Source organism: Gouania willdenowi, chromosome 6 (genome assembly GCF_900634775.1).
Source record: "Gouania willdenowi chromosome 6, fGouWil2.1, whole genome shotgun sequence".
Taxonomy (NCBI): domain Eukaryota; kingdom Metazoa; phylum Chordata; class Actinopteri; order Blenniiformes; family Gobiesocidae; genus Gouania; species Gouania willdenowi.
The window spans coordinates 12182167-12204995 of NC_041049.1; the positions used below are offsets into that span (position 1 = coordinate 12182167).

Here is a 22829-nt window from a genome sequence, read left to right on the forward strand (position 1 = left end):
TCCAATAAAAGGTGATGTGTGAACACGTCACTGTCTGGATCTGATCTGACAGCTATTTGACATCAATGCAATCCTTTCATTTACCGATGATGAAATACTTTAGAAAACATAGACATTTACATCTGATGGAGTGATAAAGTAAAATCAATAAAATAAGCCTGCGTGCATCGGGCGCTTTCACACCGATTAATTAATTAGCCTCAGTCCTGTAGATAATATAACATATAAATATATTCCACCTTACGATATAGGCTGATCTTTACATCAGAGCCACAGACAACTTAAAAAGAGAAGAGATAGTGAAACTGATTCTCCGTTTATTATCTCACTATTTCAAATACTATTAAAATTCATCAATTCCTGCATTAAATACTTTCTGCTTTTTTCGGCAGCAACAGTGTTGTTTTTGGTCAGAATTATGTATTTTAATTGTTCATATTTTTAAAGAACTTAATCCGTGTGATTGGTCAGACGCTGTAATATCCGCCTCTGTCACTAGAGCGCATCAGATAACCAGACTGAAATCAACACGCTTAACTCAGCGTGTTGTTATCCACCTTCGTAGGACAGCTTCTCTCTGACAGGGAATGTTTGGTTAGGTGAAGCCCGCTAACATAGATTAATCCAGGATTTAATGATCTAGATTTGGATTTAGATAGGCCCTAATACATGAATAAACAACAACACTTAAATCTATCAATAAAGACAGTTGTAGAAAACCCTTATTGTTGTTAAGAGAATGTGAGAATAGAGAGGGATGACATTTAATCTGCTGACAGTAGACAATAGACAGAAAAATAGGCCAACCCTGTCTGCATGAGCTAACTAATCATTGAGCAGTGAAATATTTTGTGCAGCTATTTCCAAGAGAATAAAAGGAGAAGAGGTAGAGAACGGTTAAGGAGGATGATCTATTTAAAGAAAAAAGTGTGGATTATGTGTAGTACATTTGTTTTATTATTTTATTTTCTTAGCCGAAACCCATTTTAGCAGTTTGTAGATTTATCTGTAAATTTAATTAACATCTTTTCAATTCTGGCGTCTATTTTTCCAAACACTAATTTTCTATTTGTTTCTAATCTATGGCTAATATTTTTAACACAATGAATCCAAAGAAGAAATGTGCTTTTTTTGTTTATTGTACTCTTAAAGTGCATAGTTCAGTTATCTGTTTAACACTAGCACACCTGAAACAAATCACATGGACTAGGAAAATAATTAGAAATCTTGTTTATGTGTTGGGAAATAGGCTACCAGAGTTTTCTGTATGTTTTTTTTCTCTCCCAGTCTTCCATTTTTATTTCATTGTTTCCATTGTCATTTCTTTTTTTAATATCTTGTCAATTGTGTTATGTGATTGTGTTTGTTTGTGTGTGTTGTAATATAAGCTAATGCATGTTGTATTACATTAAGCTGTGGAAAAAAAAGTCTTTTGATGTCTTTTTGATACAAAATTGCATTAAAACGATAATGGTTAGTTACAAAATGATAATATCCTCCTAAAATAATAATAATAATAATAATAATAATAATAATAATATTGAATATATTATTTTTGGTGGCTTTAACACTTTTACAAATTCTACACCAAATTCACATTTTTGAAGACAAATTGAGATAATTATTCAAAAAAAATTCAAATTGCAAAAAACTTGTTTGCTTATTTGTGAATTTGTTTTCAGCATTTGTAAAATTTGTTTTTGGTGTTTAGCACTTCTTGGTCATTGGAAATATTATAGACTGCAATGTTCAAAGTTACATTTCTGATATTTATGAGTCATAGAACTCTAAGCAAAGTGATATTCAACATTCATTTTTACAAGAATATGATAATTTTGTAACAAACAATTTCTGTTTTAATGCAATTTTGCTTCAAAAAGACATTTTACCCTTTTAAAAAATTAATAAAAAACGAATATTTTACCCCCATAATATAATACAATATAATATAACTTAATACATTAGCCTACATTACCACATAGATGAAACACCAACACAATCTATCTTTTTTGATTTTCATTTGTAGCTATTCCTAAAGATAAATTGATATATTATAAAAACAAAAAACAAACATCAACATATAACACATCAAACTCAAATAATAAATTCATAAGACCAAAAAACTTCCATAAAAAAACAAAACACAAAAAATCTTCCATGTAAAAATGAAAGACTGGACAAATCTTCAATAAAGCTTAGTTAGCCTATTTCCCAGCACCTGTACAAGATATCTATTCAAGTATTTTTCATGGATGATTTGTTTCAGGTGTGCTCATGTAAACAAACAGATCAAACTAAACTACACACTTTAAATTAAGAGTATAGCCCACAATGAAAGATAAGAATTCTGAAAAATTGTCCCCAGAAATTGAAAAGACTCTCACTAAAACTTATAGACATATCTACCAACTGCTAATGTATGGGGGCAGATTTGTGTCTTTATTATTCAATAAAAAATAAATAAAATGAAGATGCTTTTCAATTGAAAAAAATCACTTCAATCAAAATAAAAAAATTTCAATCCAAAATAAATATTTTTTATCAAAGAAAAATAGTGTACAAATGCCAAACAATATTTGAGACCCAAATAATTGCTTTTGAATGGGTAGTACATTTGTGTGTTTATTACTCAATCAAAAAATAAAACTCCAATTTTTTTCTTTGATTGAAATTTTTTTTTGTTACATTTTTTTCTTTGATTAAAATGTTTTATTTTTTGATTGAATAATAATAATAAAAAAAAACAGTTTCAAAAAAAAAAAAAAAAAAAAAAAAACATTTTCAACCTAAGGAAAAAAAAAAAAAGAAAAAAAAAAGCGTTTTCACATGCAATTTTTTGGGTCTCAAATATATAAATTTTTGGTTGATTTGAAAACTTTTAATTGAAAAGTTTTTTTTTTATTGAATAATATGAAAACATGTACTACCCATAATATGGCTCAAATACTAAATAATAATAATAATAATAATAATAATAATAATAATAATAATAATAATAATAATAATAATAAAATACTTTCAATAAAAAAATGCAATTTTTTGTGTCTCAAATGTTATTTAGAATTTATTTTTTTTAATACTTGTTTTCTTTGATTGAAAACATTTATTTTTGATTGTAATAAACTTTTTTTTTATTGAAAAGACTTTTTTATTTTTATTTTTTGATTGAATAATAAAGACACAAATCTAGCTCCATGCTAATGAACAATATTGAAATAGAACAGTGGTGAAGGTAAAGGCAGAGGAGGAGCAGAAGGGGAAGCAGGAGGGGGACCAGGAGGGGGAGGGGGAGGATGGGGTACTCGTGTTGGGTTTACGCGCTCCACCGTGATGATGTCACGGGAGCGCCCGTGCGTAGCGGCAGCGGCAGCAGTAGCAGGGGGAATCCAGCACCGGCGGAGGGGCAGGAGGAGGGAGCACTCAGCATTGATACCGGGGCACAGACTCACACCACCGGGGCCGGGAGCAGAGCAGAGTACAGCGGACACTAGGCAGCAGCAGCTCCGCTAACAGCGGCTCTCAGCAGGATAACGGCCTGTGAGGACCGTCCCCTCCCTGGAGCTGACGTTACTAACACTGACGTTATTCACAAGCCAGAGCAGCGACCCAAACAGCCGCAGTGAGTATCCAACTTAGCGTCCACCACACATGCATGCTTATGCTTATTCATGTTTTAATACACGGAGCGAGCAGTGCGTAGGTAGACTCCATATGTGTGACGACACTGGGATGTTTGAAAGGTTTTATTTTTGTTGTTGGCATAGCGGGGTTAGCGGACCAGTACCGTGTTTGTTTGGTGGTGTTGTGTCATCAGGTAGAGTCCAGTAGAAGCTCCAGTGACTATAACAGGCTAATAACAGCAACAGCACGGCCTGTCTCTCCGTCATTAACGAGCCTTTGACAAACATTTGTTGTCACATGTCTGTAATATTTACACTATGGGTTTCAGTGCAACCGGTGTCACGATTATTCCCACTTGAACCTGAAGTGTCATTATTAAGTTAACGCTTCTTGTTCCTCCTACTCCAGCTACTAGCGTTGCAGTGATTCCAGAATAATTCTCTAAGTTGTCCAGAGCAGGAATCATCTTAGTGCTACTGCATGATTTTAAGTGAGTGTTATAATGTTAAAATGCTAGTGTCGGTAAAGGTGTAGGAGTGAAGGGCTAACCAGGAGGAGCAGTGATTTCCTATATGTCCCGCCCACCGCTCCACTGCTTTTTCTCCTTCTTTCACCCTTTTTCTGCTCCTCCTCCTCTGGGAATATCCAGTAAGGGATCAGTGCACCTTCCTTCCACTAGGGTGCTTGTAAACACCTTTAAATGTCATGATTATTTTAGTTTTGTTATACAGTATATATAAAAAAGTTAAGTTGGGATTGTTAGACAAAGTTTGAATGTGGTTTATAGAAAAACACATGTTTTGGTTGATTTCGTTGTACTTTGTGTATAATGGCAATAAAACCATTCTATTCTATTCTATTCTAAACATTTGTGGTTAATGTTATTTAGTTATTAAAAACTGTCTGTGTCTAGGAAATGTTTTGGCAATTGTTGGTAGGTTTATGTTTATGATCATGCAGGTCGGAATTTGGAAACCATATATGCACTACAGCCTTACCAATATTGGGGTTTTCTCAAAGACGATATAACCAATACATCTGCCGATATATGAGTCGAAAGCCAATATATTGGCCAACATATGAAATAAGAACATTGATATACACAGGAATATATACTGTGTACATTAGTCAAAATATGAGTGAAGACAAAGAAGCAAAACACTTCTAGATTAAAATAGGATGTTGCTATAAATTCGGTCCCAGACCCCAGACAAACCTTTATAAAGGTTTAAATAAAGGGATAATTATAATCATGCTGTTTGGCTTCTGTTAGATTTACATTCTCAGTTGCTGTTACTTTTGCAGTAGATCTTGACATTCTAAAAGGTTAAAAAAAGGGAATTAAACAAGTTTTATTCTCATTTTCCAATTATTTTTAAGGTTATATTGATAGTTTGGGATTTTTCCTAATATTCTCCTCTCTGTTGTGCGCTTGCTAGCACGCACTCCTCTATTAGCTTTGTTCTTCTCTGCATTTATGTAAATGTAAATTGTGTCCTTTTTTTTGTAAATTTATGTTTTTTGACAAGTTGAGAATATTTTTAGATGTATTCCGACATGTGAATCACACCGTGGTGCATTTTTGGTGCACATGTGTTGTGTGATTGTGTGCACATTTTGTTTGCCCAGCTTGAGGTTTGGATTAATTTCCTGTGGCACACAATAGACTACGGCTGATGCTATCAGCTCCATATCAGTGATGTGTGTTCCACTGTCTGACTGAACCACACAACATTTTTAAGCGCAGATACGACTGCGCAGAGATTGGTGTAAAAGGCCAAACCTTTGTCCTGCACATTGAGGGTTTTCATGAATCTTTAAAACTTCCTTGGATTCCAAAGTTGGCTGTGAGGAGATGAAATGAATCAGGAACAGACGGAAGAAAAATGAAAAACCAAAGTGTCCTCTACAATACATCTCATCGCAGTGTTTCACTCGTCAGCCTAACGTTTCATCACACTGTCAGTGACGGACTCAATGTCAATCAGAAATACAATAAACAGCAAACACCAACTACGAGAAAAGTCGCTGAATCAGCAGACAGCCGCGACCACACACACATGCCTCCACGGTGAGGAGGAGTCAGGATGATCAATGAGGGATTGTTCTAATCATCTGGAAGAAGAAGCTTCAAAGTTCAGCAGAATGACACAAAGTGACACTCAGTTCTCATGACAAAGCCATTTTCTCATGATAATACAGACAGAGATGCTTCACATTAATCAATGTATTTTCCTTTTAACATTAACCATGACAACAACATGTTCACTCACTGCTACCATAATACATGTAAACCGATCACTATAATGTGGTATGATAAAAGTACATTTAATGTATTCACTTCAAGGTTGGGGTCAATTATAACTGTAATCACGTAATTCATAAATAATTACAATTATGGCGAAAATATAATTGTAATTGTAGTTTTAAAAATCTATTGCTGTCGTAATTATAATTTAATTGTAAATGACTTTAGATAATTGACTTTGTAATTGTAATTGCCATGAAAATTCTAAAAAATTGCCAATTGTAATTTAACGCAAAATTGGGGAACCATGTCACAGTTCTATGTACAGTTCTACACATATGTAGTTATTAACAATTATTAAAATATGTTTCATATCAAGCTGTCCCACATTTTACCATTAAAAAAAATTGAAATCAAGGTGTATACTGACACAAAAAAGGCTCAGACACCCACACCAAAAATATCAAAACCTATATTTTCATTGATTAGGAAGCCTAACCAGGTAATCAAAAGATAGGAAAGAATATAGATGATAGATATTTGTTTTCAGTGTATTTTACAGTTGTTTTAAGACCCAGAAAGCGAACACAAGAGGAAGGTTAGCTTTTATTATGTTATTTATTTCAGACTCAGTAATTACGATTAAAGGTAGGGTAGGTAATTTTTCTCCAGATACACTTTTTAAGTTTTTTGTTGAATATGTCTTTATGTCCTGATAGAAATTAAGATCTTATGTGCTCTGAAAAAGGAACGAAGAAAATCTGTCATCTGTAGCAGCTGTAGACCTGTAAAAACTTCGACCAATGGAAAAAGACGGAGTCCTCGGACGATGCTACATTCAAAATCATGATAGCTTTCGAAAATTTCCTACCCCGTCTTTAATGGAACTTAAAAAAATTGAGAAGACAATTGTAATTGACTTTCTGAGGATAAAAAACTAATTGTAATTTAATTGTAATTTGAAAAAATGCTGGTCACTGTAATCGTAATTTAATTGTAATTGAACATGGGTAATTGAAAACGTAATTGTAACTGAAAAATGTAATTTACCCCAACCCTGATTCACTTCATCAGATATTTGCAGTTGTTGTGAGGAGAATGTGCAGCAAATGTGTATTTAATTATTTTCACTGGTTTGGCTTTTGTTTTCTTACCACTTTATTTCCATTCAACTCTTGTTCTAATGTTGCTTATTTGAAATCGGTCTCGCCTCGAGATATGTAAACAATTTCACGCTCAGACAGTTTTCCCTTCTTTTTTTGTTGAAAAGCTTATCAAACCTAAAGAGATACTAAACCCAAATGACAAAGACTATTATATGTAGTACCATGGACTCTCTATGGGAGTGGAAATACGAAGAGTAATCATGACATGGCAAGAACATCAAAAGGTTAACACTGAAAGGTTAAAGTATCAAAAATGGCAATGCCAGCATACAAAGAGATACAACGTGTTTCAAGAATAAAAGTTGAGATAAACTACTTCAATGACATTTCTAACGGTAATTAGTAACAAAGTTTTATTATTAAGCTTCAGACCGTTATCTAAAGTCCATTCATGGATAATTAATATTACTCATCACCTCTGCCAAAGCAGTATTATATATATTTTTTGTGTGTTTGTCCGTCAGCAAGATTGCGTCAAAAGTACTGAAGGGTTTTTGACCAAAGATGGACCTTACACCAGGAGTGTCCATTCACAACTCAGTTTGATCTCAGGTGGGTCGAACGAGAAAAATGCAGATTTCTTAGAGAGAAAAATACAATTAGATCAATATTGTGCCCTTATTCACTCTTCATTGTGTGAACAATGGTTGCAATTCACTGAGAACATGATTTATTGTTACTCAGTATCACATATTTCTGAGATTTCAAATCAACTGTAACCACTAAGGGTCCTACTTTAATCTGATTTTTTTCTTTTCCCATCTAGGTCATGTGGAAGCTTTGAAAAACATTATTTGTTATGGGTATGTGACTTTCGGAGAAAATAGGCTGGTGGTTAACAGGTTAGGCGTAAAGCCAAAACCTTCGTGTCTAGTATATCACTTTTTGAGTTGCGGAACTTGCATCTTTTTTTTTTTTTAACTTTAAATAAAAAATAAAAAAAATCCATAGAAAATGTCTACAAATTGAAATAAAAATTTGTAGGAATGTCTGTCTGACTGTGAGAAATTGTAGGGTATGGGGATACAACAGTGTTTTTTCAACCACTGTGCCATGAGAGATCGTCAGGTGTGCCGTGGGAAATTCTAAAATTTCACCTAATTGTTCTTGTGACGGAGCGGCTGTAAGTGCCTTGTCACGTCCCTCAAAGTGCACCTCTCTGCGCTGCGGGTGAGGAGACGGTTTACGCTCACGCACCGTGATGGTGACAGTGCGTGCTCACGTTGAGCGCAGCAGTGTTTGTTTAAGAGGTATGAAGAGAGTTTTTGTTTTTATTACCTTTGTTATTTCATGTCCCATGATGTGTATTTTTAAAGAATTTACAAGTTTTTTTTTTTTCATTTGATTCCCTAAAAACACTTAAAAGAATTACGGCAGATTGTTAATTGCACTTTTTATTAGAAAAAAGAGATATGAATTATAAAAAGTTTTTTTATTTGTATTTATTTGATTGCTATTCCAGACACTTTGATAAGAATGACTGTATATTGTTAATATAGGCTACAAAGTTTTTTTAATTTTTTTTTATATTTTCGGTTGATGGTGTGCCTTGGGATTTTTTTTGATGAAAAGATGTACTATGGCTTAAAAAAGGTTGAAAAACACTGCCACACAACTTGCAATTTAAAATGACTGAATTAATTAATTCATTTTGGAATCAAGAGCAACTGAAATATCTGAAACTGAACCATATAGTATATATATTGTGTTTGACACCCATACAGCATGGATGATTCTATTGGGTTTTGGAGGGGATTCAGATCAATATACTGATTCTGGATCAGTTTTAAAAATCAAAATGTTCGTATCTCTCATCATTGCTGAAATTTCAAAAATCTTGGTCCGTTGTTTCCTCCAAGCCTTTAAAGTGTGAATGATCATGGTGCTCCGATCGGGATCACTGATCCAGATAACTAGATAAGGAGGACATTTGGTGCTTGGCAGAGGTTTGTGTTCGCTGAGTGCTTTTGTTAATGTTACTGTAAGTTTGGACCAAAGGATGAACAAGAGAATAACATCTCTGTCTGCTCAGTGCACACTAGAAAAAAAACCCTAAAATGTGCTTTCCTGTATTCAAAATATGGGCTGCAGATAAAAGATGATTTGTTTTCTTGTCTTGGATTTCACTGAGGGGTTGCTTAGACATGGTGACAGCATAATATTGAACAAAAAAAAAGTGCATTGAGTGCAGGGCCTTTACTGTAATTTTCAAACAGATTACATTTAGGAGGAGGACAGCTTGCCCCCTCAGTAAAGCTGTTGAGATGACTCTGATTGTGATGTGTGCACAGCCCCACAAAGCACTGGAGAACCTTCTCCACTCCCATCTTATGACAAACAGGCTGACAGAAAGAGAGTCTAATGTGTGATAGTGATATTCAACATGAACATGACGTGTTTTCATGTGCTTCACTCCTCCTGGGGGGGTGGTTTGGGAGTTGGACTTAGATAAAATACGCTCCCTCATACTAAAAACACTAGCTAGGCTAAGTATAAGCTGAACGTATGTGGTTGTTTGTGTGACTCACTGTGTGCGGTGTGACAGCCGGATGTGAGGTTGTCACTTAAATAGAACATGGTTAACACCTTCAGGAATGCTGACGGTGGATGAGAGAAGTCGTGGGAGGAAGTGAACACATCGTGGAGGCAAGTCAGTCACAGAAAGGAAGAGGAAGTATGAGGAGAAGGATGAAAGCAGGGAATTAAAAAAACCTTCACTAAAATGATTTCTTCTATTCATTCGTCAGGCAATATAATTTAATAACGTGCACCAATCAGGGTTCTCACCAAGAATTTATCACAGCGTAGGGGGATTGCTTGGTGTGTATCGAACACTTTTACAACTTTAACTCTCTGACAGCAAAATTTTATGAAGTAAAGCTAAAGTTTATTTTCATTTCATTTTTTTACAAATCTTTGTTACTGCCTTACTTTAAGGCCAAAAGTTATTTGTTTAAAAGGGTCATGATGAATGTAGTTAAAGTTACTCATGCTTGGTATAGTTCTTCCACTAATAAATACTTAGAGACACTGTAGAGACAAGAAATAACATTTTATTCAAAAGACTGGATTCAAGAAGCGCTTTTGAAATCTAAATTAGGTATTATGTGGGACTCGGTTATGCAGATTAATAAGAGAGTTAAAGGGGAGGTATGATGAAAAAATCACTTTATAATGGTTTTGCTACAGTGCTATACATCCCTTTAGCCTCATTCAGAGGGTCAAAGTTGAAAAAGTTCTCGTCATTCCACATTTTGTAAAAAGTCAGCTCCAAACAAGCGAGTTGGATTTTCCCCGGTTCCTGACGTCACCTACAGGAAACTCCTCCTCCTGACAATCCTCTCTCCGCCTACCATGGACATAATACACACCTCCTACCCTACCCTATATGAATGTAAGCTCCTCCCTCTTAAACATTCTTTCAGCTAAAATAAACACTGCGGTTTAATATAGAATATATAATATACTATTATATTATCCGGGAGGCGAGCATGCTGATGTTTACGGAGCGCTAACACCGGACTTAGCGGTGGAATTGGACAGCTTTCAACTTTTACGTGGTGACAGGACGGCGTAGAGCGGTAAGCAGAAAGGAGGGGGTCTGGCTGTGTTTGTGAATGATAGATGGTGTAATCTGGGGCACATCACTATCAAGGTGCAGTTTTGTAGTAAGGACATTGTAGTGTGTACCACACGGCGCACAACATCACACTGTAGCGTCGGGGGCCCCTGCACTCAACAGCGCTGGCGAGAACCCTGCGGTTATTGTAAAATGTTTTTAAATTTTAAAGTAGCACACGTTTGAATCAATGTATATTGCTTTTTATATTACTTTTACAAGTTTTACAAATAAATCTAAAGTAAATACCTTGTTGGCAAGTTTGCATGTTCTTCTTGCTTGTGTGATATTTTGTGTAATATAATGTAATATATATATATATATATATATATTATAGTATAGTTCAAGGGCCACATACAGACCAGTTTCATCTCAAGTGGGCCACAAATTTTACTAGGACAAAGCAATTTCAACAGTATTGTGTCCTAGTTTGAACTTCCAGACATAAATTACACATAAAGTATATGAGACTGACGGTATTCATGCATTAAGTGACCTTAAACTTAAATTCACTTACATTTCCTTGAGATTTTGAATAAATGATTTTGAATTTATTTTTTATTTTTTCATTAATTTGACTGCCATCATGTGATATAAGCATGAGGAATTTCTATCTATGTATATTTGGAGGGGCTGAATTATTTTCTAATTTACACAATGGTACATGTTTGTTCTGTTGTTTTTATTTTCTCCTATGAGCCGAATTAGATGCTCAAAAGGGCCGGATTTGGCCCCCGAGCCTTGAGTTTAACACATGTGGTATAGCTTTTCCCTTTTCCTTGATGGGTGAGTGAAGACCTTCTTCTTTGTCAGGAGACATGCTGACCTCATCTTCTCTCTGCTGCCTTTGTACACACTGTACCAGTACAGTACTTGGCACTGAGGTTAGGTCTTACTTGAATAGCTTATGTGGTCTTCAAAGGTTTTGTGAGGCCTGAGAAAACATTGTGTATGCGAGGAATGAACGTGTGGAAGAAAAATGCGATGAGACCAGTGTGGTTGCTCAGATGCTGCTTGTGTTTGCAGGCACAGTGGAGGATGAGACATGGGCTAGACTTAATAAAGTGATTAGGTTATTTTGGTTCGCAGGATCATTCAGGTCCCTTGGCCTATTGCAGAATCAGTTCCATAAAGAAATACACAGGTCACCAAGACAAATTCCTCGTGTGTATTCATACACTCTTGGTCAATAAAGTTTATTCTGATTCTGAAATATGCATTTATTAGTGTAAACAGTGATTCCCAAACTTTTTTGGCCCAAGTACCCCCTTTCTCTTATTTCTGAATCCAAGCATCCCCTTTGTCCGACTACAACATTTTGCTTAGAAAAATATTTAAAAACAAATATAGGGGATAATGAAGGAATGAACGAGTGATAACACGTTTTAAGTGAAAAGAAACAGTCGTTAGTGGAGTGGTTCCCATGCTTTTTTGGATTGTGACCCCATTTTCATGTCAAGAACCCCAAAGAGTGTTGAATTAGTTTTTGTTTAGAACTCAGATTTTTTTTTTTTTTTTTTTTTACTGCATTTTAGTTGAACTAGATTTACTGTATATGTCACAAAGTAAAAGTATAGAAATACAGTTGTTTAAAATTGTGTTTTCATTGAAAGAAAGAATAACATATATATATATATATATATTTTATATATTTTTTTTTCTTTATATTTTTTTCAGAAATTTCAAGCAACCACCTCTAAACTTTAGGCGACCCCACATGGGGCCCCAACCCCAAGATTGAAAAACACTGATTTACTGGCTCCTGATCCTAAATAGATTTAAGATTTATTTCTATAGTTTTTATCATTTCCTGTCATCTCTTACCTGGGGTTTATTTGTTAATTTTTTACTCTTTCTCTTTCTCTCTCTCTCTCAAGTACCCCCTTCAGTGCCACCTCGTACCCTTAGGGGTACACATACCCCCATTTGAGAAACACTGCTCTGAAGGAATGTGTTCAATTATGCCTGTTTTCCAAATTGAAAAAAATCACTAAGCAATAAAGTTTTTCTGTCACTTGGTTCACTGATTTTTGGATTATTAAAGCAAAAAAAGAAAAAAATATTTCTGCCGTTTTTGCCATAGGCTAGGAAAACAAGACTGCCATGACCTTTAGGAACATGTGAAGGGGATGTTCTTTAAATTATTATCACTGATATTTCATAGTTGCAATGACTAGTTAATTGAGGGAACAGCAGTCAGTTGTCAGGTTAGATTGAATCTCAGCTCCTTCACACATGGACACTCTTATCCAGAGGCTGAATTATTTTAAAAAAGCAATGCCAGGCAAGATGATTCTTTACTAAACCTATTTTCTTTTATTTATGTGCAATTAACTCCTTTGAAGACTGACAGCTGGTTGAAAGCTTTAAATGTGGACAGTAATTGTGGATCAGGTGAAGATTTACTCTGTCTAAGGTCAGCGTGGCGCTGCTAAACAGATGCTTCTCACAGCATTTTCTTTCTTCATATTTGTGTGAAAAAGCAAGAAAAAAGGACAGTGGGTCTGTTGACAGATGGGACTCGGGCGGTCATATGCTCGCACACGCTGAACCTTGTGATGTCCGTGGTCTCATGAGGTGTACTGCGCTAGCGTTTCCCTAGTGAGCTTTTTCTTTTCACCTCCAGCCATGTCAAACTGGAATAATGTGAGTTCTTCTGAACACGAGTGGTTCATTCATGCGACCCTCGCGTTCAGTGCTTAGAAAACACGACACAGTGAGTGTGGTGTTTTACATCAAGCATGTGAAAATCATACGGAGAGAAAGATACAGTGATTCCCAGGAGCACATAGCAGGGGGTACTCGGAAACACTTATCTATTAATGTAAAAAGTAGGGATGTAACAATTAATCGTAAGGCAGTAAAAAATTGTTTTATAGGTATCACAGTTCATATCGATACCCTGAAAATTGAATCGCAGTACTTTTTTATCTATTTATCCTTCTCTTGTCCAGAAGCGTAGGCGGCGGGCGGAATTGCCTACTACTCTCTTTCTGGCCGCCTACTACTCTTAAACATCTTCATAAATGATTCCTTACCCCTTTAGCACTGAAAGAATATCTGTAATATTACATTAATATCTGTAAAAGTCAGGTTTTTCTATTAGCTCTGTGTGCTAGCGCGTAGCATCTCTTCTTCACTGCAAGAATATCTACATGCCAACCGACCACTGGGTTACCAGCGCCCTCTGCTTGTCCAAACAAATATCTGATGTAAATACAATGCAATGACTGTTTTTTTTTAAAGTCCAATTGTTAAGGCACAAAAAACTTTTTGAGTTTCACTTTTAAAAAGAAAAATAACTATTATGCAGTTTTGCATTATTTATTATAGAACCAGAATTTAAATTTATAGGCTTCCTCTTCATTTGTATTATTCCTTTATTTATTTCATTCAAGATTTATTTTTAGTTAAATTGCATTGTTTTGAATAATTTATCAAGGGATTCTTTTGACAATGAAAAATAAAAGGAAAATAGTACAGTATTTTCTAGTTTTTTCCCGAAAAAAAAATAAAGGAATATTTTTCAGTCATCATTTGTCTACAGTCCCTTTTTGTAAAATAAAACGTATCGTGAACCCAGTATCGTGAATCGAAGCGTATCGGGAGTTGAGTGAATCGTTACATCCCTAGTATAAAGTTCCTAGTTCCATTTTAGGCTAATTTATAGACAAATTTTAACACAAATTAACAGTACTTGTTTTGCACAATAAAATGTATTTTCTTGTAATTTTTTGAAACAGTATTAATTTATGCTGTACACTTCTGACATTAGTAGACAATATTTAGGTAGCAATAATTCACAAAGGAGACAGCATCTACTTAATATTGAAGTAATCACATAAAAGTTGCATTGGTATTTCTTATTAAAATACATTTATTATTTTTAGCTCGTGGATTAAGCCATAGGGAACCAATGCTGGAGGAACAGCAAGGAGTTTAGAAGTGTGCATTGCCATGAATTTGATGATACGATTCACGATTTGTATTTCACAATACAATATATCTTGATACTAAACAATACGATATACGTCACGCTATATCGCAAAATTACAAAAGGGTATGAAACAATTAATTAATTTTTTTTTTTTACTTGTGAGAACAAGTAAATGTTAACTAACTTTAATTCAAGTAAATATATCAAAAACAAGTGGTATGTTTATGAAATTATGAAATTACATTTTTCAAAAAAGTTCAGCTTTTGCTCCTACAACAGATTCTGATTCTGTTAAGTTCTTCCTTTTTTTAGTGCAGTGAAATATTGCAATATTATTATTGATGAGTGGTTAGATGTAATGTTAAAAACGTATACTAATATGGAGAAATTGACTGCGTCACTTAGACTGGAAGTTGAAAAATGTAACGTCTGGAAAGGATGGCTACTATATGTTCAACAACATAGATCAGACTTTGTGGAGGACTTCTTGAAATGTATGATTGCTTTTGTAGAGTTTTTTCTATTACACCCCGGTCCTGAGCGACAACCTTTTTCCTTTTTTTCTGTTTTTCTTTTGAGTTTATTTTCTCTTTTGTAAGTTTTATTTTTTTGTATGGACATTTTAAAGACATTGGATTTGGCAGAAATGTGCTTGTATTGCGAAGGAATGATTGTTCTTGAACACTGTTGAAAAGATAATAAAATCTGAATAATGAAAAAAAAAAAGAAACATTGCGATATATCACTGAAATGATTTTTTTCTTACTCCCTTACTGCTGATACACAAATGAGACAGCATATGAAATTATGGTTTGAAGAAGGTTCAAACATAATTTGACAAAATGTAAAGTAGGCACATGGGACAAAAAAGGTTGGAAACCACTAGTTTAATACATTACACATCTTTTATAACCACTAGTAGTGTTTTGTGTTCAGCTAATTGCCAAATCTGGGTTGAAAATTGTCTACATATGTGTCAAATAATTGCCTGGTCGCCGGTTTCTGTGTAAAAATGAGAATTGGGACATCAGCGCATCTATTATCTAAAGGTCAGTGGGTCTGAAGGGGAGGAGGATGGGAAGTACGAGAGCCCCCAACAGTCTGCAGGCTCAGCTGAAGCTTTTTGAAATAGGTTTTATTATATGAACATTGTCAGATCTGACAGGCATGTGGGTATCTTATTGTGTAAATCGTTTCTTAGCTTGAGAGTGGCTGGGTCGAGCTGCACTTTAGCTCTATCTTGTGGGTGTGTGTGTGCATGTGTGTGTGTGTGTGTCTGTATGTGTGTGCTTATTGGATGGTCTTACCCCGTTTCTTACCAGGTGTGTGTTTTTTTGGCCTGGAGCGAGATAGAGCAGATGGTCCCTGTTTACAGTTCTGTGTGTGTGTGTGTGTGTGTGTGTGTGTGTGTGTGTGTGTGTGTGTGTGTGTGTGTGTGTGTGTGTGTGTGTGTGTGTGTGTGTGTGTGTGTGTGTGTGTGTGTGTGTGTGTAACAGACTGTCAGTAGCGTGTCCCTGGCCAAAGATTTGCACGTCGCAGGTCATCGGTTAGCAGGATAAGGCTTTTAAATCTGAGCTCGACGGCAGGGGAATTCACAAAGGTCGACAAAAAAGGCTGCAGAGGCCACATGTGGAGAAACATTAATTATTAAAACCAACTCTCCCTTCCTCCCTTAAGTGCTAATGAATGGCCACCAGTGTCTGCTTTTCTAGTCTCACAAACAATAGCTTAAAGATGAAAATGAATTAAATTCAATGCATATTCTGTAAAACGTTTGAAGAAGCATATCATCCAAAACATAGATTTTTGTGTTTCTGATTTGCTCAACAAGTTTTGTTTTTGTAAAATGAGAATGTGCGTGTTCAGAAGGACACAGTGATGTAACAATCTCCAGGTAAACCATGAACCACTGTTGACTTTGACTGGCTATTGATCGTTTTAAATACATCTTGGCCAAATAGTTGATTACTTTTGAGACTTTAACTTTCAGTTTTTTAACTATTGTTCATGTAAGAACACTAAAACGTCACAGCTTAAATACAGTTTTATTGAAGGACAGTTAGAACCTAGAAAGAAACACATTTGTATTAGAAAATTACCGGTATTTACGTTGAACTCAAACATCTATGAAATGAACTGGATGGTTAGATCATGGCTGAACAATGAGAAGGACATGGACTGGTCCTTGGGTAAGGATCAAACAGGACTGGCCACACTGTGAATAATTAAACATCAGTCGGTCCCCACCACGTGGACATTTGTGGTCTCCTGCATATCCTGTAAATGAGGGCTTGTCTCAATGTGTGTAGTCGGGCTTTTGACCCAACTTGAGTCACTTGACTGAAAACGACAACATTCCTTTCACTTGTGATTGATTCTGAACTTTATACCACTGTAAGGTCAACATCAGGGTTGGGGTCAATTATATATAATTATAATCACATAACTAACTAATTACAATTATGATGTAAATATAATTGTAAATGAAGAAATGTGTTGCTTTTGTAATCATATTTGAAATGTAATTGAGACTATGTAATTGTAGGTATGGAAAACTGTCAATTACAATTTGATCAAATGCAAAACTGGTAAACCATGTTAGAGTTATATGGCTTACACATACGTAGTTAACAATCATTAAAATATGATTCAAACTAATTTGATGCTAGATAATATTTTTTAATATATTTTACTGCTGATTTAGGACATGGGTCAAAACCCACTCGTTATCACAAGACAAGACAAGTTTTATGGGATTTTTTATGAAAGGTTCATTTGTTGTGATCAATTGAATTTGAACTTTAGTAATGGAGAATATAATTGTAATTGACTTTCAGGATAAAAAAATAATGATTGTAAATTTAATTGTAATTGGAAAAAATGTTGTCATCGTAATTATAATTGAGTTGTAATTGAACATGGATAAATGAAGATGTAATTGTAAGTGATTGACTCCAACCCTGGTTAGCATTGCTAAAAAAAACCTGTAACTTAATCACTTCTTATTTGTTTTACCGATTGTGTGTTTTCTTTGTCCTTTTTAGGTGATCCCATCATCCATTGCCCTGTGGGTTGTCTCCCTTTAATCTAAAGGAATGACCTATTGATTACTTGTTTCTATCAAAGCCTATGGATTACAATCCCAGTTTGGAACAGGCCGTAATTTCAGAGGAATGAACACTGTGATATGAAGTCAAGAGGAGCTACAGTGGAGGCCTTACAGACATTTTTGTATTTACAACCTTTGGGATTCAAATAGTTTTCTTCAGTATCCTATTTTGTTTATTATTTGGATTATGCAATTTCTTTGAGTCTTTTTTTTAATCCATTGATCCAGTTAGACTACAATACAGCGCCTCACCATGCACGGTAGTTCTCGTTCCGTCTCCAAGTTGGATGTGATTGGATCCAATGGATCGGCGTCTGGAAGTCCCGGTCGCTCGCCAAGGCTTCCCCGATCTCCACGTTTAAGTCATCGCAGAAACAGCAGCAGCAGCTCCACTGGAGGACTAACTGGCTCCGGAAAAACCTTATCCATGGAGAATATTCAGTCTATTAATGCTGCCTATGCCACTGGTGGTCCCATGTACTTCACCGACACATCTGACGACCCAATTGGAATTGGAAGTCTAGGCAGTGGGCTGAACCCTTCCATACCCAAGAGCACCATGACCCTGGGCAGGGCCGGGGCAAGAGTGCCATACACAGTCAGGGCGGCTGTCATGGGAAGTAGTCCTAATATTAACTCTGGAGTAGCAGCAGGAAGCGGTGGATGTATGATTACGAGCGATACAATAACATTCGGGACCGAAATGCAAAATCAGCCTCAACAGGCGGCTACAGTGCCCTATTCAATGAGACAGGTGAGGAACCACTTTAATTCACTTTGGGGTTTTTTCAAGGAAATAAAGCATGCGCCCCTGAGGTTTATCAGCATCTTGAACTGCTTTATTCCTAAGGTTATGCTCAACAGCTGTTTTTAAAGCTCATGTTATGTTATTGTGTACTTAGATTTTCTTCTACTTCAAACTATTATCAATAAATGTAACTTGGCTAAGTAAGCAGCTGAATCCTACAAAGTAATCACTCTGCCCTACGCCCTTAGTCAGCTGGGATAGGCTCCTGCAACCCTGTACAGGATAAACAGGTAAAGTAGATAAGGTGAAGACAAGTTGTTAGAAAACAACACGCATGCTTTGCTTCGTCTCATCTTGGTGCAGACATCAATGTTAGTATTATTGATGTATTCTGTTATTTTAAATATGTGCAGTTATTTTTTTTGGTTTCATCGTACTTCATATTTATTCTTAGGTTACATTTGGTTTTAAGTTATACAAGGAAGTCTTTATAATGTGAAATCTTAAAACATCAGAATTTTTGGACTTTGGTTGAACTATTAAGTAAAAGGAACCCCCCCCCAAAAAAAAAAACCCAACAAAACAAAACAACAATAGTTTAAATCCATTTTACACATGTAATAGCCCAAAAATATTAATTATAAACTTTTGTATTTTATTATTATTATTATTATTATTATTATACCCTGAACGATACAGTAGGTTTAATTAATTTGCCATCCAATTTTCTTATTAGTCTCAGTATAAGAGCTCATTGCTTTAAGAGCCAGCTCCCCTACTCTGTTTGTAAATCTTAATTAAATTACCATTTAATTAAATGACTGGTGTTTCAGCATCAAGGTTCACTTAGTTTACTGTATGTGCTAGATTTCCGCATTAAGATTTTCAAAGTTAAAACGATGAGTGCTTTAAAAAGTCATTGTCCTTTCATGACAAGAAGTTTGACTTTTATCTTCAACTTCAAATTCTTGTTTGAAGTATGTAAAGGATAAAAGGTAAGATATTGCCATTCATCAAACTCTTTTAAAGGTACAAGCTTTACAGACGTTTTTTTCTCTACACTTTTTGAAGATTATTATCAACTGGAAATTTAGAGCGGTGCACAAATGTGATGGTGTTGGTATCAACTAAGTTATGTGTGTCCTCTGTTACAGGTGAGAGATGGTGCAATGTCAGACCTACAGACACAGTTGAGGGAAGTGCTGAGGGAGAATGAGCTTCTTCGCAGAGAAGTAAGGCCTCTTGCACACATGATCAGCCTGTAAATAAGGTGTATTTAAATACAATTTGGTGATTTTTGTTGTCATTTAAAGCTGGAAGCAAAGGAGTCCAAGCTGAGCTCATCTATGAACTCTATTAAGACCTTTTGGAGTCCAGAGTTGAAGAAAGAGAGAGCGCTGAGGAAAGACGAAGCCACAAAGATGACCGTCTGGAAGGAGCAATACAGGATAGTACAGGACGAAACACAAGTAAGGAAAAATCTCTTTGTCCATCTTTGTTTCTGCCACAATCAATCTTTAAAGTTCACTTTGGTTGTTGCTGAGCAGACATAAGAGGGAGGCACTATTCACTACATTTTGCCATCACTGCATCTTACTCAAGACTTTGACAAGAACACCATGTAAGAAAAATCATCTTAGTCTCAGTTCCACCCTTTATTAGCTGTTATAGAGCTGCTATTTTCACAGTCAGTAAGCCCACCGATTTCCTAAAACTGCTGGGGTGAATTTTTCAGTCTGCTGTAAGACTGCCATGAGGATCAGTAAACAGATAAAGCTGTCTGTGTGCGTCTGAAACATCTGGGTGGGACTGAGACAGCTCATCTGGCAACATGCTGAGATATTATGCAAGAGACGAATGCGTGCCTAAGGAGTTACAGTCGCTCCAAGCCTTTCCTTTCCTCGTTCCACAAACTCTCGATTTGAAAAGTGCTGACATTTCTCTGTGAATGCTGGCTTTATTTTTTTAGATTAGACAGAATCACTCTGCACATACAGTATGTCTGAGTATATGCTATAAAGCAGTTTTTCCCAAACTTTTCACACTCCCGTACCCCTTCAGACATTTAACTTGAAGCGATGTACCCCCTACTCCTGCACACTTAAAAAACATAATAATGTAATGTCACATACAGCACAAATCTGGCCCTTTAGACCATCAAATTCGGCCTGCAGGAGAAAGTTAAAAAGACAGAAAAAGCATAATTTGTTGTCCAGATTACCAAATAATTCAGCTATAGATAAATCAGCTCAGATATCTAATTACACAAATTCAATGTATATTTCACAATATTTGGAGAATCGCAATTTTCACATGCTTTTTTTCCCATGACTGCAGTCATTTTAAATTTCAAATTTTCAAAGAAGTTAATTTTCTTGCATTTATGTAACATCATTTCCACAAATTAAATGAAAAATGGTCTCAAAATTAATGAATTTTGAAAGAGAAAATCCTGCAGGGACTGATGTGACTTATTGCTTGAATATTGTGAGCGCCTTACATACTTTACACGACATATAAATACATAAAGTACAAACTTGGGTACATCAATCAATGTTTTTTAATTTTTATTCACGTACCCCCTATGACAATTTGGGAACCTAGTCTATAAAGAAAGGTACCATCATATGTCTCTGTGTAGTGACGACCTAAGCGGTATGGTTTCAGGCAGAAAGAGCATTGGTGACAAATACGCATTAATAGACATCTGCTATCTAGGTCAGTGACACATAAGGATTTTCATCGGGAAAGGTTTGCATGAATATTATGATGGAAATTAAAATGGAGGTACTTTGAAATTTTATACAGGATTATAATACAATTAAAATAGGGCAGAAATTAAATACAATATATAAATGTAATATAAAGATGTTTCCAAAAACAGCATTCATGGCCAGACAGTCACACCACAAGACATTTTGTCACTTTGAAGAACAGAATAAATTACAGAAGTAATTTAGTAAGTTACATTTAAAAACAAAAATGAAAGTGAGCTCATACTGTATATACGGTACTAAGTTACTATTTGGTATTTTTTTTTAATGCATTTAAACCTTTTTTTTTGACAAAAATAAATATATTTGGACAGAATATTTAGGTGTCACGTCATTGACCCCTATACACATTTATTCCCAATGATGTTATTTATGCTGTAGTAAGTCTATTAAACAAAGAAACACATGAGTGGATTAATTTAGTATGACATTAACCCAGTGTTTTTTAACCTTGGCGGTCGCCTGAATTGTCTAGTAATTGGTAACAAAAAAAATAAAACTTCAGTAAAAATGATTAAAAAACTATATTATTATTATTTTTCAAATGCACACCACGCACAATTAACATCAACTAACTGTATCCTATACTAACTAATCATTCTCAAATATAAATCTAGTTCAAATAAAATGCAGTATAAAATGATCTGAGGTGGCGTACTTGTCACTTTGTGTAAACATGATCAGAAAATAAATAATAAAAAAAAACTGGTCTGGGGTCACTGGACATTTGTGATTAAAAAATGGGGTCATAACCCGAAAAAGGTCGGGGACCTCTGCATTCACCTGTCACAAGCCCTGCTAAAAAACCTGCAGTCTTTACACACACACACACACACACACACACACACACACACACACACACACACAGCTGCTTGGGCGTGTGATGCAGAACACAAGTTGGGACAAGCAGGAATATTTTCCCATCTCTAATGTTGGCAAATATGCTTTCAACTCCATTCACTTTGATTCCTACTACTTTCATTCCCTTGTTTTTGTCATCACCCAGACAAATTACACCCTTCTATATGAAGGCCTTTGTTTTCATTCAGCTGTCCTGTCACTTTTCCCTCCCTGTGTTCTCTCTGCTCATCCCTACCTCTGTGTTTTTCTCCTTCTCTTAGTCATTCTCTTCCTTCTCTATTTCTGTCATTGTTAACTAATTCTCCCTCCCTCCCTCCCTCCTTCCTCCCTCACGTTCTTCTCTGCGTTGGGGCCAGTCTTTGTAAGAGAAATTGAATTAATGATTACGACCCAGTAATTTTAGGATCTACATATATATGCCACACACACTCACACATGCACACTAGCTCACACCCCAGCTGAAGAATGCCATCTTTCCTCCACACTTCCTCACTGAGTCACCTCCTCCCTCATACTCCACCCACTATCTTATTCTCTCTTCCAGCAGCTGCTCTCCTTATCTGCTTCTTATCTTTCTTTTGCACTTATCTACATGTATTCTTTCCTCACAGGCTATTTCACCTTGTTACTATACGATACGTCCAAAACCGCCACTTTTTATCTCATCCAACAGCCAACATTTATTTGGATTTGGTGATTTTAAATGTTTCACCTAAAAAGATTGATGGTCTGATTCAAATTTATTT

The 22829-nt window shown here is 35.5% G+C and overlaps 1 protein-coding gene across 6 annotated transcripts in view; it reads left to right on the forward strand.

Moving 5' to 3' along the window:
* The first annotated feature begins 3334 nt into the window (after positions 1-3334).
* The window catches only part of LOC114464323 (ELKS/Rab6-interacting/CAST family member 1-like), a 135503-nt gene continuing 116008 nt past the window's right edge, over positions 3335-22829 (forward strand). For all 6 annotated transcript variants that reach the window (XM_028448367.1, XM_028448368.1, XM_028448369.1 and 3 more), the window contains exons 1-4: positions 3335-3619; positions 17636-18454; positions 19603-19680; positions 19762-19917. In XM_028448367.1, coding sequence (XP_028304168.1) covers positions 17954-18454; positions 19603-19680; positions 19762-19917 — 735 coding nt within the window. In that variant the 5' untranslated portion in view covers positions 3335-3619; positions 17636-17953. The remainder of the gene's footprint in view (positions 3620-17635; positions 18455-19602; positions 19681-19761; positions 19918-22829) is intronic.